At 42.8% G+C, this 17185-nt stretch overlaps 1 protein-coding gene across 2 annotated transcripts in view; it reads left to right on the forward strand.

Moving 5' to 3' along the window:
• Positions 1-17185, forward strand: part of LOC126345620 (guanine nucleotide exchange factor DBS-like) — a 350102-nt gene that overhangs the window by 174137 nt on the left and 158780 nt on the right. For both annotated transcript variants that reach the window (XM_050002115.1, XM_050002117.1), the window contains exon 3: positions 12472-12586. In XM_050002115.1, coding sequence (XP_049858072.1) covers positions 12472-12586 — 115 coding nt within the window. The remainder of the gene's footprint in view (positions 1-12471; positions 12587-17185) is intronic.

Consider the following 17185-nt stretch of genomic DNA (forward strand, 5'->3'; position numbering starts at 1 on the left):
CAGTGTTGACATTCTTACCCATTTCATTGCTGTCCATGGCACTTTTTCAGCTATTGAACTTATGATTTCTGCTCTCGGCTTTGTTACAATGAACACTACATGACGATATTTGTGACAGTGACAGCTTTTTGAGATCCATGATTTCTTTATCACCGCTAAATGGGCCAGTGACCACGTTAGGCTCTTTGAAGAGCCAGCTGACATTGTATCCCTCTGCTGTCACCTTCGCCCTCTGTATCAGATTTCACCAATGACATTGTGGGTGATGTCTTCGATGTTCTTCTAATAATTTCCGGGTATGCAGCCGGATCCCGTCGACATTCTGCCACGATATTTCGGCCCAGAGATGTCCGGCCATCATCAGGTGAGTACACAACTACTGAAGAGCCCAGGTGCAGTCGCGGTATTTATACCGATTCTCGCGCACGTGTTGACATGCGCGGCATAGCCGAGTTGTACGTGCTGCCCTCGGTGGTGAAAGTAAAAGATCATCTAGTCATTGAGTATCGAATGACGCTGTCTATTCCGCTGTGAATGTATAATTTTAATAACAGGATTCCAAGTTTTATCCAGTTGAAAGCCGTTGTCACGATTCATAAGATTATCGGCAAGACGTATTTCCACTGATTCCTTGATTACGGAATCCCAAAATCCGGAAACCGGAGCTAAAATTTTTGTTCCATTGTATTCCATTGAATGTCCCAATGAAATACAGTGCTCTGCTACTGCCGATTTTTACGGTTGCCGCAGACGGGTGTATCTTTCATGTTCTGTACATCGTTCATGGACAGTTCTTGTCGTCTGGCCAATATATGCAGAGCCACATTCACAGGGAATTTTGTAGACGCCTGCTTTCTTCAGTTGTAGATCGTCTTTAACGGATCCAACCAGGGCCCAGTTCTTTGCTGGTGGACGGAAGATAACCTTGATTTTATTCTTCTTCAGTAGTCGGCCTATTTTCGACGACACATTCCCGGCGTATGGAAGAAACGCAGTTGATTTAAAGTCGTCATCAGCGTCCTCAGTGCGCTGCTTCTTGTTATGACAGTTGCGCATGGCCTTTCTTATTTGGCGTGAAGTGTAGCCATTCTCTTTAAAAACCTTCTCCAAGTGTTCTAATTCTGCGTGGCCTCATGGCAGACAGGAACTGGAGAAATTCCTTCATCATTTAAACTCTTTACATGAGAACATCAAATTCACGATGGAGATTGAAAAAGATGGCACTTTACCATTTCTAGACGTGCTAGTATGCCGTAAAAATGATGGGTCATTAGGACATTCTGTGTACAGGAAACCGACTCACACAGATCTGTATCTCCAGGCGTCAAGCTGCCACCACCCATCACAAACAGCCGGTGTTCTCAGTACCTTAATACATCGAGCGCATGTAATATCCGACGATGAAAACCTCCACGCAGAATTAGAACACTTGGAGAAGGTTTTTAAAGAGAATGGCTACACTTCACGCCAAATAAGAAAGGCCATGCGCAACTGTCATAACAAGAAGCAACGCACTGAGGACGCTGATGACGACTTTAAATCAACTGCGTTTCTTCCATACGCCGGGAATGTGTCGTCGAAAATAGGCCGACTACTGAAGAAGAATAAAATCAAGGTTATCTTCCGTCCGCCAGCAAAGAACCGGGTCCTGGTTGGATCCGTTAAAGACGATTTACAACTGAAGAAAGCAGGCGTCTACAAAATTCCCTGTGAATGTGGCTCTGCATATATTGGCCAGACGACAACTGTCCATGAACGATGTACAGAACATGAAAGATACACCCGTCTGCGGCAACCGTCAAAATCGGCAGTAGCAGAGCACTGTATTTCATTGGGACATTCAATGGAATACAATGGAACAAAAATTTTAGCTCCGGTTTCCGGATTTTGGGATTCCGTAATCAAGGAATCAGTGGAAATACGTCTTGCCGATAATCTTATGAATCGTGACAACGGCTTTCAACTGGATAAAACTTGGAATCCTGTTATTAAAATTATACATTCACAGCGGAATAGACAGCGTCATTCGATACTCAATGACTAGATGATCTTTTACTTTCACCACCGAGGGCAGCACGTACAACTCGTCTATGCCGCGCATGTCAACACGTGCGCGAGAATCGGTATAAATACCGCGACTGCACCTGGGCTCTTCAGTCAAACTCTGAATCTTCTCGCGCAAATGATGCGGGAAATCCAGCAGCAAAACGCGCAGATCCTCGCCGCTCTACAAGCAGCAGTTAAGCAGTCGCACCCCTCAGCGAATTCCCAAGCAATAACAACAGTCAAACATGGATAGACGCCCCCATATTCAAGGTCTGAAAATGTGCGTCTTTAACGCAGACGGCATCTTCAACCAAGTCATGGAGTTCCGAGAGCTCATGAAGGAGCTTAATATCGACATTTGCATGATGTCCGAAACACACCTAAAACCGGGAGTAAAAGCGGCAGTCCCAAACTACAACAGTTACAGACGTGACAGGCCAACCGCAGGAGGCGGGGTGGCCATATACGTAAAGAGAGGGATTCCCCACCACCAAATATTTCCCCCAGCTACCCGCTCGTTAGAAACGGTAGCTGTGGAAATAGCCACAGTTACAGGCCCCCTCACAGTCGTTGCAGCTTACCGCCAACCGACCCCAACTTTAGATGAGGATGACATTACCGCACTTGCACAAATCAGAGGCAAGCTCCTAATAGGAGGAGACCTCGATGCTAAACACGCAGACTGGCATTCCAGAGTCACGACCAGAGCCGGTCGTCAACTGCAACGACTCGCGCGAGACCACCAGTTCGACGTCTGGGGTCCAGAAGAGCCGACACACTTCCCTAAAAACGGAGGCCGGCCAGACATCCTCGACATAGCACTCACAAGGAGAATAACAGGCTTCGTGACCGTGAGGACAATAAACAGAATGTCCTCCGATCACAACCCAGTTATACTCGAGGTCGACGTGGGAGAAAGGGTAGCTCCCCCACAACACCAGGTTTCGTATAAGCACACGAACTGGGAGCACTTTCAGGAAAATGTCGCTACTGAAATAGCTCGCGCCCCGCCTCCAACTGCAGATACTGCAGAACAGGCGCTTAGAGACCTCACCAACACGATCCTGCAGGCTGCTGAGGAGGCCACACCCCGGCTGCGGGAAGACCCGCCTCCTCAAATACAACTCCCGGAGCACCTGCTTGCGCAAATTAGGCACAAAAACAGGGTCGCAAAAGAATGGAAAATAACAAGAAATCCGGCAACTAGGAGGCTGCTCAACCGTCTACAGAGAGAACTGAAAGTAGCACTCAATGAGCACCGCAACCAGCAATGGTCTGCCCGACTATCAGCCCTCAAAGTAGACGACAACAGCTTATGGCAAGCTACCAAACAATTTACAAGAACACGCGCGCGAATGCCGCCTCTGCACGGCGAGCGTGGAAGCCTTGTCTTCAGCCCTGTCGACAAGGCCAATGCGCTCGCCGACTCGTTCGAACAACAGTTTCAACCAGCAGAGGCGCAGGACGAGGACCACGAAAACACAGTCCGTCAACAGCTTGCAGTATTCCTTGCAGCTGAAGACGACGAGAATGAAAACACTCCACTTTTCGCCCCAGAAGACGTGGCAAAAGTCATTAGGTCCCTGCCCAACAAAAAGGCCCCAGGCCACGACCGGCTCACAAACCAGTTAGTTAAGCACCTCCCGCCACTGGCAATCACACACATCGCGAACGTCTTCAATGAGATTACTCGATCCCGCGAGTTCCCAGCGTGCTGGAAACACGCGGAGGTGGTCGCGATAGCTAAACCCGGTAAGGACCCATTATTCCCACAGCACTACAGACCGATTAGTCTTCTGCCCACTCTCAGTAAAATCTACGAGCGCCTCCTAGTCACACCTATCGAGCAACACATCTCCAGAGAGCAAGTTCTGCCTGATTTCCAGTTCGGATTCAGGCAGAAACACTCCGCCCCCCAACAGATCATGAGAGTCGTTGAAGCAGCCACCGAGGCCTTCAACCGCAGAAGCTACTGTGGGATAGTGCTACTTGATGTAGCCAAAGCCTTCGATTCCGTATGGCACAATGGGTTATTGTACAAATTATACACACAAGGCTTCCCCGGGACGATAGTAAAGCTACTCAAAAGCTATCTCTCGAATAGGACATTCTCCGTCAGGGTTGACAACTCCCTGTCGACAAAAAGACGCATACGTGCAGGGGTGCCCCAGGGATCGGTGCTGGGGCCTGTCCTGTACAGCCTGTACACGGCAGACACACCCACCTCACCCCTGGTGCACACTGCACAATATGCAGATGATACAGCATTTTTCACCCGCAATCCAAACAGGGATCTGGTCACTAGACGCCTCCAAAGAGTTCTCAACGCCACAGAGGAATGGTCCAAAAAGTGGCGCATCACAATTAACAGCGGCAAGACCCAGGCAATGATGATTACACGCCGATTAGGACCGCGAGGACCTCGCAGGCGTCCACCCTTAAACCTAAGTTTAAACGGCCAAGAACTACAATGGCGCAACACAGTAAAGTATCTAGGGGTAACCCTAGATAAGAGGCTGACATGGCAGGCGCATATAAACGACCTGCGCCGCCGAGCCAGCGCTCGCCTGAGCGTACTATACCCGGTCCTTAACTCTGGTAGCGGACTAACAGCAGATCTCGGAGTACGCGTCTACTGCACCCTCATACGCCCCATAATGGAATACGCGTGTCCAGTGTGGGGCTATGCGGCCAAGACACACGTACTCAAACTTCAAAGGGTACAAAATAGGGCTCTAAAACGTGCCTTACACCTCCCCTCCCGATTTCCCACAGACGACCTACACGCCGCTGCGGACATAATACGATTACAACAACGTTTTGTTGACTTAGCCAAAGCGTTCTACGAAACAGCCAGCAGGTCAACAAACCCCCTCATTATCTCACTGGGTCAATACGACCCCACCATCAAGCGTCACAAAACACCCAGGTCAATATTCATTGACTAACCACACACTCGCCCACCATCACATCACCCTCTCTCACCCCCATCAACTCGCCAACATCATCACCCACAAACCGCCATAAATCAGGCAGCACAAGTTAAACAGAAAACAAGCACATAACCACACAAGACACACCACAAAAGCAAAGACAAAAAAAAAAAAAAAAAAAAAAAAAAAAAAAAAAAAAAAAAAAAAAATCACACTTCCCCAATTGAAGTAAATGTCCAAGGACAAAAACTTCACCACTAGTCACCCTGTAGGTCAGGGTTCAAAATGTGCGAGCTGCTGCTGGGGCTCTTCAGTAGTTGTGTACTCACCTGATGATGGCCGGACGTCTCTGGGCCGAAATATCGTGGCAGAATGTCGACGGGATCCGGCTGCATACCCGGAAATTATTAGAAGAACAAATACGCCGGGAAAATTTCAGAAGTCACGTCTTCTATGCTGTTTTACTTGCGCGACTGGAGCTGCTATTACACTTTCTACAGGCCACCTCCACTGTTGGCTGGTGCCATTGTCGGCCATAGGCATAGCGATAGCTATTCAGGATTATTGAGCGGCCTTGTGACATCTTGAGCAACATCTTTTGTAGATTTGCCCTCCATATTTTTACATGGCTTCACACTAAGGCTCACTATCTGATTAAATACAGGAAGATGGTATCCTGAAACAGCTATATCTTCTCCTTGGGAAGATATGCCTCTTCATCTCAGGTGGGGGCTAAGTTCCTTAGTTCTTTCTGAATATTTTGCTGAAAATGTTGCAACCATCTTCATGACAGTGTTACCATTCTCTTGTTACTCAGCTACCTTTCAAACACACAAATGACGAGTTGAAGAAATATGCCTATCATTCACCCCCCCCCCCCCCCCTCGTCACGCTCAATTATATAATGAAGTTTCTACTGTTTGGAACTACCTCAGGCTCTTGACTCATCACACGCTGCCTGTCACAGGCCAAATTTAATTCATAATCAGATGACCCAATATCGGAATGTTACTAAAAGTCTCCATCTATTTGGATCTTCAACTGCATTTGCCTAGAAGGTGTATCCCCTTCACAATGGCCAGGTAGTATTGTCATCCCAAACCTTAAACCTGGCAAAAGCCCAATGTCCATTGACAGCTGCTGCCATTTTGACTCACTAACATTCTCTGAAAACTGTGTGAGCAAATGGTAGCCCGATGATTATGCTCTGTTCTTGAATCACAGAGTCTTTTGTCCCCCTATCAGTGCACTTTGTGGGAGGGACGATTCACAACCAACCATCTGGTTAGGTTAAAAGCAGCAATCCAACAGGTTTTTTTTATAAATGCCAACACCTGACTGCATTCTTTTTTTTCTACGTAAAGTGTATGACACTGCTTGGTACCATCAAACTTTACTTGCCATCAATGATGGGAGGTTTTGAGGCTCCTACTGATTTTTATTTCTTAGTTTCTATCACATCAGTTGTTTTGGGTTAGAGTTGGTGTATCACTTGGCTCCTCACAGATCCAAGAGAACAGTGTCCTGCAGGGCTACTGAGTGAGATGGCATAGTGATTAGCACACTGGCCTCACAATTGGAAGGACAATGGTTCAAACTCGCACCCGGCCATCCTGATTTACGTTTTCCGTGATTTCCCAAAATGACTTCAGACAAATGCCAGGATGGTTCCTTTGAAATGGTGTGGTGAATTTCCTTCCCCGTCCTCCCCTAATCCAAGCCTCTGCTCTATCTCTAATGACCTCGTTATCGATGTGACATTAAACACTGATCTCCTCCTCCTCCTCCTCCTCCTCCTCCTCCTCCTCCTGCTGAGCTCCATGCTGATTGTTACACTCTTCCTCATCTCCATTGATGGGATACCACCATTGGAACATAAAAGTTGAACTCTCTCTGCTTCCTTGTCCACACCTCTTGGAGTGCAGATTATGCAAGTCTTCGCCATATTGACGTGGCCTGGGGCAAAGAGGCACTTCTGTGCTGGGTTTGGTTGCAACGATGGGACGTGCAGAGGATGCAGGCCATTCAGGAAATCAATGTCAGAGGCTCAAACATTTTATTAATATGCTACTACACGTGCAGCACTTGGTGTGGTTGACTTTTCGTGCGCTACAATGGCCAGCTGTTTGCCAAGAAACTGGCCATGACATCTGTGCCCAGGAACGCTGACATGTACAAACCTACTCAACAGCGCATGCCCCATGGTCCTTGTTCTGGCATAACCACAAGCACAGGAATGAAGATGCAGTATGCAAGACCAGAGAAGGCGGTGAGGAAACATCGGCCAGCGGTGCGCAGAATTGGACTGCGCTGCGCCTAGAGTGACAGCTGGAAGAAGTGAATATAAGCATCGGTCCTGCTAGTCCCAGCCGCTCAGTTCGGCCCAGTCTGCAACGGACATTACTGCTTTTCTATCAGATTGTCGGGATCTGTATCTAGTGCTTACTTTGACTTTGTGTATAGCAAGAACTTTACTGTTTTCATGTTGCCTCTCGCTAGCAACATTTGCTGTAATCAAAGTTAACTATTGTTAATTTGCTTTCTAAAAATAAAACTACTAATGTTATTTGTTTGAATCGTTGTATAGCATTCCAAGAAAGCAGCATCCTTTAGGCACCCTATAAGTGACGAATAGGCAAGATCTTACAATTTTCATTTGATGTGACCAAATCATCATCCTCTAGGATGTCTAAATTCATTATTAACATTCTGTTAGTTAGCTTTACCTCCTCGGGACCAAAATTATCCAAATTCATGGGTACCACTCACATTTTGCTTCTCTTCTGTACATATAATGCCTTTTATTAGAAAAGTCTGCAGCTTGTAGTCTAGTCATTATCATTGCTACCTCTGGATCACTGGGTACCGGGTTCAATTCTTGGCCGGGTTGGGGATTTTCTTTGCCTGGAGACTGGGCGTTTGTGTTGTCGTCATCATTCCATCATCATTCATGAAAGTGGCTAGATTGGACTGTTTACAGATTGGGAATATGTACGGGTGCTGATGACCTGCAGTTGAATGCCCCGCCAACCAAACATTGTCACCATCACTTCCTGCAGTGAATCTACTATACAGAACATATCAACAGGCTGCTCTGGTTCTACATTAATGCAAAGTAGTTTTCCATTGTTTTCTGGCACAATATCATGTGAATCAAGCAGTAGTGTTTTTGTTTGCAGCTTAATTGGTTTGCCCCTAAGACAGATGAACCTTGCCTCAAAAGTCATTGGCGATAGTTTTTTCTAGCTGGAATGTTGTCTCTAAGTTCTACTATACATTGCCGAAGGTCAATTTTGGCATAATACTCTAACAGAAAGTCTAATCCCAAGATCATACAGTAACCTTTGCTTACACAAGGTACTACTTGCACACATTACTTAAACTAAACCACCCCAACCTGAAAATTCAATCTCACTGAATCTAATGTCTTAACCATCTCCCACCACATACAACTTACAGCTCAATTAAGTCAGTCACTTCTGACCTACAAGATTCCGACTTGAGGCCATTATCCCCTCCCCCCCCCCCCCCCTCTTCTGTCCAACTAAAACTTCTGTTCTCTGCCTTCCACAATTCCTACTATACCACATTCAACCTGTGCTTATGTATCTGTAGCACGAAAATTTAAAGAGGAAGTTGCCCAGTGGGCTTTGGGGTACCTCTAGCTTTCAACATCTGTCCACTTCCCCCTAGTCTGTTAGCCATCATTACCCCTTCAGTTTCATTAATGGTGTCCATCCATACCAATCTTACCCCATTGAGGCTACCGACATTGCCTCTGGACATGCTCTGCCCATCCACACCCATCACATCTCACATTAGTGGAAAAACTTCTCAGTTATCATGAACCCCTTTTGCCAAAGTTAATTTCTTTAAATTCTTTAGCCATTCAGACAGCAGCGTACATATCTTTCAATGTACTTGTACAAACGCTTCTTGACATATTGGACATCAGGCTCCTCAGGAAGGCATTTTGTGTCCTGTGTTTGGCTTCATGGAGTATAATCCTATTTGCTTTGTCACTGTCCCCAAACTCATATGTTTGCCCGTTAATTTAATGTATCCCAACCAAAAAACTTTATACTGTCTCACTACGCCACCCTGTCTCACAATGCCACTTAACTGTTTGTGGAAGAACCTTGAACTGTTGTGTTTTTCATACTGTTGTAGGAGGCCTTGTTTCAAATGATCAAATGTCCGCACATTTCTCATCCCCTCTGTATATCTGCCAAAAATTTTTACCTCCTGGAATAATCATAATTTTGCTATTTGCAATAACTGCTCATCTGACCATCCTCCAATTTTTTATGATGATTACAGATCGCTCAACAAAGACATTACATTCTCAATTGATGTGCCAAAAAACAGTGACAGTAACAGCTGGCTCTGTCCATTTCCAAAATTTGCTCTAGGAATTCTGACTCAACTGCAACACCTCTTGCTGGGCAAAACCCTATCCAGACTCTGTCATTGTGGAACCTGCATCTCCACTGCACAAATAAGTATAACACATTATCAATCAACAATAGCTTATTCTCTCACAACTGCGAAACATTAATTTATACTCTACACCTCATTGTGAGCCATCTTGATTCAGTGCATTGCCTAGCCATATAGCCATACTGGTGACAAGAGGAACAGCCTATTGCCTCAACCCAGCACAAAGTGCAGTGTGCCCTAGCAATTACAATGGGAACACCTTATGGGCTGCAAATACAATTCCCCAGTATTACCTCAAAATTGTGACATGTCAGCCGGTTCTAATGGCTCCATTAATATAGCCTTCAAATTTCACTGAATTTATCGCCTAAACCCCATCCCCCTTCCACAATGTAGAAACAAAGAGATTGTTCACTTACCCTACTGTGTGACAATACCGTGAACTGCAGATGTGATGATGTGCTGCGTGGAGGTATGATGTCAAAACCAAGGCCCAGTCATCCCATTGAAAACTGTCTGAAGAGCCAAGACAAAAAAAAAAAAAAAAAGTTCGACAAGTTTAATCGCATGTGAAGGTTATTTTCACTGTTTTCTTCGATTACAATGGGATAATGCCTCAAGAGTTCCAGTCTTACGGTTGTATAGTCAATAAGGAATACAATGTGGAAGTTGTGTACTGTTTGCATGAAACAGTCTGAAGAAAACAACCAGAATGGTGGCAAAACTACCCATGGGAATTGCCTACAATAATGCTCTCATTCAAATCTCAATGCTTGTTTGTGATTTTTTGGCAAAAAATAAAACTGTTATGTTGCCTCAGCCACCGTATTTGCTGGACATGGGCGTTTTTGACTTCTTTCTATTCCCAAGGCTGAGGAGAACCATGAAGGAACATCATTTTGCCACCATTGATGAGATAAAAACAGAATCGTGGAAGAAGCTGAACACCATAAAGAAAAGTGAAGATGCTGAGAAGTGATAGGCACAATAAAAAGATACACACATACATAGCTTTCGGCCATTGAGGCCTTTGATAGCAGTACACACACACACACACACACACACACACACACACACACACACACACACACACACACAGTCACTCACTCACACAGGCACAACTTGCACACACATCTGTAGTCTCAGAGAGCTGAAACTAGTGTAGTTGCACAACTTGCACACACATCTGTAGTCTCAGAGAGCTGAAACTAGTGTAGTTTCAGCTCTCTGAGACTACAGATGTGTGTGCAAGTTGTGCTTCCGTGTATGTGTGTCTACTGCTAACAAAGGCCTTAATGGCCGAAAGCTATGATTGTGTGAATCTTTTTATTGTGCCTATTGCGGCTCAGCATTTCCGCTATATGGTGAGTAGCAACTTTCCTTCTCTCGATTGTTACATTCCATTCTGGATTTTCCATTGTTTAATAAAGAAAAGTGAATTCCAGAAGTGCTTCCAAGATTTGAAAAAGCAACACCACTTATGTATTATACCTCAGTGGGATAGTGGGATGACTTTGAAAGGGACAAAGTTGATATTGATGAATAAATAAAAATTATTTAAGGAAAAGAAAAATTCCTGTTACTTTTTGATCACATATTGTATTTTACAGTTTTTATTAAGTTATAAACATTTTAACCACATTCATTTTTCTAACTATTTTATCAGTATTACTGCTTACCAACAACCTTGCAGTTAAATACCATTAGCCCCCCCCCCCCCCCCCCGCTCCCCCTTTTCCCCCATACACACACACACACACACACACACACACACACACACACACACACACACACAAAATTATATTTATGGGATGCAACAGATGACATGCTAAGTGGAGAAAGTATCAGATACACTAACTAACCTATAAATTGCAGACCCAACTCACTCATGAGAAATTGAACTTGTTGACCTGCCAGTAGAAGGCGTTGGGAGACAAATGAAATGGTGGGCATCAGAACAAGTTGCTTTTCCTACTACTTCAGTGAAGTTCACTGTTGTTAAATCTTTCTTTCAGTATCTCAGATATTTGGTGAATTGTTACCTTTATAAATTATAGGTATTCAGGAATGTATGAGTATACCTGGGTAAGTAAAACTGAGTTATCATCTCCACGTGTATTCCACTAGAACCTTTTCATTGAGCATACTAACAGCATAATAAAATAATTAAATGAAAAATAGGACCAACAAGAATTTAACGTGATTTATGTAAGATGAAAATTTAAATATTTTCAATGAACTAAAGAATTTAGGACTCAACTTGCAGTTAATAATTGTGTGATCATGTTTCACGTTATGTGATGTCTGCTTGGAGAAATATTACTATTATGTATGAAGGGGTTGGTATTTGGTCTGTTTCTGCTCTTGTTAGCTCTGACAAAGGATAAAAGTTTGATAGTTTGATAACAAAATCTTGACCTTTTTATTACTATGTTTGTTACGAAGTGCTGGCTTTGAACTATGAGTGTGTTTCTGTTCTTACATTGTATTTTATTATCTGTCCTGTTTTTTATTTATTTGCTTTTTCTTAATAAGGCAGCGAAAATTGTTCTTATACTGATGATGCAAATATTGTAACGTCCAATTTTCAACAGAACTACTGATTGGTTTTGTGCTATATTGTCATTTTACTTAAAACAAATATCATTTTGTATCCTTGAATACTGACCAGTCCTCTTGCGACTTCAAGATGTCTGCCATCACAGAGGGGCAGACTTGAGCAGTAAGCTAAGGAACAGCCAGGCATGTTACAGTGCAGTGGTCAGAACAGCAACACTTTCAAAAAGACAAGCTTTGTTTTGGCTGTTATTTTGTATTTAATTAAGAGCAAAGTGTTTTATTTTTTCAGGCTTATTCTTTCATTCGCTGCTCCCCTTGAATCTAAGCCTACACACATTTCCAGACACTCAGGTGTGAAATACTTGATTTTGAGCAGTTTTGATGATGACAGACAACAATACTCAAATTTAAAAATTGCTGAAATCACTTCTGGTTGACACCTACTTCTATTCAAAAGGGACTTTTAAATAGATTGTCTCTCTCTCTGTTTCAGGAGGAAAGTCACGTGATGGGTGTCCAATTATTGTCTTTCCTGATCTGGGTAATTTCTGCGGCCTGGGTGATGAAGAATACAAGCGCCTTATTTTGTACCTCACCTCTGTCCCTTCGTGAGTGATTTTAATAATTGTATAGTGCAATCCATTGTAGTGACAACCATTATTTTATTTGAGATATTATTGTCTCTAGTTGTACTATAGCCATATTATAAGCACTTTCCAGTTTTCATTGTGTGAATACATTGAAATTGCAAGAACAAGGAAAGTAAGTCCAGGATGCTACCATAATGTGACTTAAAAAAGTTGACATTAATATTCTATTCAATTAAACAAATAGGCAGTTCCTACGTGTTTTATAAATTTTATTTTAGTTCTTGGGTAAGGAAAATTCTTAGCTTACAGAGAAACAGGTGGCTTATGAAAATGGCTCTGTAAAGTTAACAAATGATTTCTTAAAACTGAGTTTTTGCTGTTAATGTTTTATGATCATCACTTCTCCAAAGCAGATTTTTTTACTACGGGAGTGTTAAGAGTAGCCAGTGATGAAAACTATGTTGTTTATTTCTTTTTTGAGACATGTCGTACAAGGGCTAATGAGAAGTAAATTCAGTTTTTGATAGCTGCTGTGGCTGCATTGTAACCACAAGTGTCTATATCTGGGCTGACCAGTGTGACACACATTAATCCTCATATTGCAGACATGGTTACTGCACTTTTCACAACATACTTGCAACTTTGTTTCCTGTTAATGGTATCTGTCCACACTGATGGCAAATATTTATCGTAGTATATTCGCATAGACTGTAGTGCTACAGTACCAATCGTTAAATTCAATAAACCATGACTATTACCTGATATATTAAAAATGAACACAAGCAAAACTTAATTTCTCCAAAAACATAATTATATACGCTTAAAATGACAATACATATTTTACTTTCATCAAAGTCTTCTCTACTGAATTTAATCACTGCCTCACGAACTTTAGGCATGCTGTCAATAAGCTTTTGTAGGTACCGTGAGTTATATAATATCACACATCCTTAGTGACATTTCAGAGATATTCCTTACTTGTTATGTGAACTTACTGGATATGTCTGTTCAATTCATCTCAGGTCATTTAATATGATTACGATCCAGGGATGAGGACACCATGTCATTCAGTACCTTCTGTTTTTCCTTGGATGCTCTGTCTTTCTTATAGAAAACTGACTAATGTTTTGGGGGCTGCGCAGGGTAGCTGCTCGGCCTGAGGCCTCTTATCATGGTTTGCACAGCTCCCCCCTGTCGGCGGTTTGAGTCCTCCCTTTTGTGTGTTGGATCGAGGGTGTGCGTGTGTGCGTGTTGTCTCCTTAGTGTAAGTTACTTGCCAATGCCCACCACATCCACACACACAGAAGTTTTAAAGATTTTATGAATTCCCATCTCTCTGCCTCATGCCTTGTCACAGTACCTCAGACAAAATCTGAACTTGAAATATAAACATTGTCTAGAGCTGTGCAACAGCAATATGCATTGTCCTTTGATCTGCACCAACAATGTCATGACCAGCCAGTAGTTGCTGGAAGCATTGTTTGAAATGTTGCTGGAAACATGGTGCAAACTTGTGTTTTACAGACGACAGTAATGAGTTCCAATAATGTTTGAGAAATTTGATGCATCCATCACTTGCAAATTTGTTTCTGTCATACAGTTTATAATACATGAAATCTTGTCATTGACTGTAATTTGCTACAAAATTTGTCAAGTGTTTGAGGAATAGATAATGGAATACATCAATGATATGGAAATGAGTGTGATTGTGCAGCGAAAGATCTGAGCTCTGTGCACCACACATAATGCAGTGGATGCTTCTTTCTGGTACATTACCATACAAGGTGGAGAATAATTGTCGCAGGATTTTAACCTTGGATAGCTGATTCCAGTAGGAACCAGAATTACTAATGTTGTGTAGATCGACAACGCACCATTTTTAAACTACGGAAAGTTGGCACCCCACGTTCCAATTGGCTGTGGGATTGCCCTTCCATTCTTGGGTTGATGGGCTGCGCTATGGTTGTTGTTTCACACATACAAACGTCCATGACCATGGATATATTGCGATCTCCGGCAGGCAAAGCATTTTCGGTCATGCGTTGTCCAGAGCATCCGGCAACAGGGCAATTCCATGGCCAATCGAAGTGCATGGCGCCAAATTTCCATAGTTTAAAAGTAATTTCGTGACAATATTTTTCTCTATCCTGTATTCAAGGCCCTGTTGAGGTTTACGATGGTGGTTTGAATCTCATTGAGGATGTGGAGTAAAACAACATTGTTGCTCAAAACTATGGAAACAAAATTACAATCCTTGAAGTTGAGGCAAATTTGTAACCTATAAAAGACCAAAGCTAGATTACAATCTTCTGTGCATGGTACTTTGAAACACAGGATGATTTATTGATTGACTTTTTGGCATGTGATGTAACCAACAACAGCAGAACTTATTACGATACTCTATGTAAACTTCATCATACAATCCTAAATGAATGATAAGGCAGTTTGAGATTTGAATTTTGTGTAAAACCACAAAACACAAAGTGGCTGCCACAGTATTACAACAGTGCAGTGTCTGATGACTTTTGCTGTGAACATTTTTTTCTTTTTACCTAGAGCTCCATCTGATTTTGAAGTCTCTTTCTGTTTGACAATTTCCTTGCTGGTGGGACATTAAGGGTGATAATAGTGTTAAACAAGCTATTGGTTCAAATGGCTCTGAGCACTATGGGACTTAACATCTATGGTCATCAGTCCCCTAGAACTTAGAACTACTTAAACCTAACTAACCTAAGGACATCACACACATCCATGCCCGAGGCAGGATTCGAACCTGCGACCATAGCAGTCACGCGGTTCCGGACTGAGTGCCTAGAATCGCGAGAAAACAAGCTATTGCCACTTAGTTATAACTACATACAGCATCATTCCTTGATAAGGAGATACTAAATGTAATACCTTGTTATGAAAAGTGTCTCATCGTAGATGGCAATCTTTTTGGTTCCATTATACAGGGTGGTCCATTGATTGTGACCAGGCCAATATTTCACGAAATAAACATCAAACGAAAAAACTGCAAAGAACGAAACTTGTCTAGCTTGAATGGGGAAACCAGATGGCACTATGGTTGGCCCGCTAGATGGTGCTGCCATAGGTCAGACAGACATAAACTGCGTTTTTTTAAAATATGGATCCCCATTTTGTATTACATATTTGTGTAGTATGTAAAGAAATATGAATGTTTTAGTTGGACCACTTTTTCGCTTTGTGATAGATGGTGCTGTAATAGTCACAAATGTATAAGTACGTGGTATCATGTAACATTCCGCCAGTGCGGATGGTATTTGCCTCGTGATACATTACCCCTGATAAAATGGACCATTTACCAATTGCAGAAAAGGTTGATATCGTGTTGATCCATGGCTATTGTGATCAAATTGCACAAAGGGCGTGTGCTATGTGTGCTGCTCGGTATCCTGGATGACATCATCTAAGTATCCGGACCGTTTGCTGGATAGTTACGTTATTTAAGGAAACAGGAAGTGTTCAGCCACATGTGAAACATCAACCACAATATGCAACAAATGATGATGCCCAAGTAGGTGTTTTAGCTGCAATCGCAGCTAATCCGCACATCAGTAGCAGACAAATTTCACTAGAATTGGGACTCTCAAAAAGGTTGGTGTTGAGAGTGCTACATCAACATCGATTGCACCCGTACCATATTTCTATCCATGGCGATGACTTTGAACGTCATGTACAGTTCTGCCATTGGGCATAAGAGAAATTACAGGTCGATGACAGATTTTTTGCACGTGTTCCATTTAGCGACGAAGTGTCATTCACCAACAGCGGTAACATAAACCAACATAATATGCACTATTGGGCAATGAAAAATGCACAATGGCTGTGACAAGTGGAACATCAGCGAACTTGGCGGGTTAATATGTGGTGCGGCAGGAAGGATAATTGGCATCCATTTCATCATTGGCAATCTAAATGGTGCAATGTATGCTGATTTCGTACGTAATGTTCTACCGATGTTACTACAAGATGTTTCACTGCATGACAGAATGGCGATGTACTTCCAATGTGATGGATGTCCTTCACATAAGCTCGCGTGCGATTGAAGCAGTATTGAATAGCATATTTCATGACAGGTGGATTGCTCGTCGAAGCACCATACCATGGCCCGCATGTTCACCGGATCTGACGTCCCCGGATTTCTTTCTGTGGGGAAAGTTGAAGGATATTTGCTATCGTGATCCACCGACAACGCCTGACAACATGCATCAGTGCATTGTCAATACATGTGCGAGCATTACAGAAGGCAAACTACTTGCTGTTGAGAGGAATGTCATTACACATATTGCCAAATGCATTGAGGTTGGTGGACATCATTTTGAGCATTTATTGCATTAATGTGGTATTTACAGGTAATCAAGCTGTAACAGCATGCGTTCTCAGAAATGATAAGATCACAAAGGTACATGTATCACATTGGAACAACCAAAATAAAATGTTCAAGCATACCTGCGTTCTGTATTTTAATTTAAAAAACCTACCTGTTACCAACTGTTCGTCTAAAATAGTGAGCCATATGTTTGTGACTATTACAGTGCCATCTATCACAAAGTGATTCATATTTCTTTACGTACTACACGAATATGTAATAAA

This window comes from Schistocerca gregaria, chromosome 1, assembly GCF_023897955.1.
Source record: "Schistocerca gregaria isolate iqSchGreg1 chromosome 1, iqSchGreg1.2, whole genome shotgun sequence".
NCBI lineage: Eukaryota > Metazoa > Arthropoda > Insecta > Orthoptera > Acrididae > Schistocerca > Schistocerca gregaria.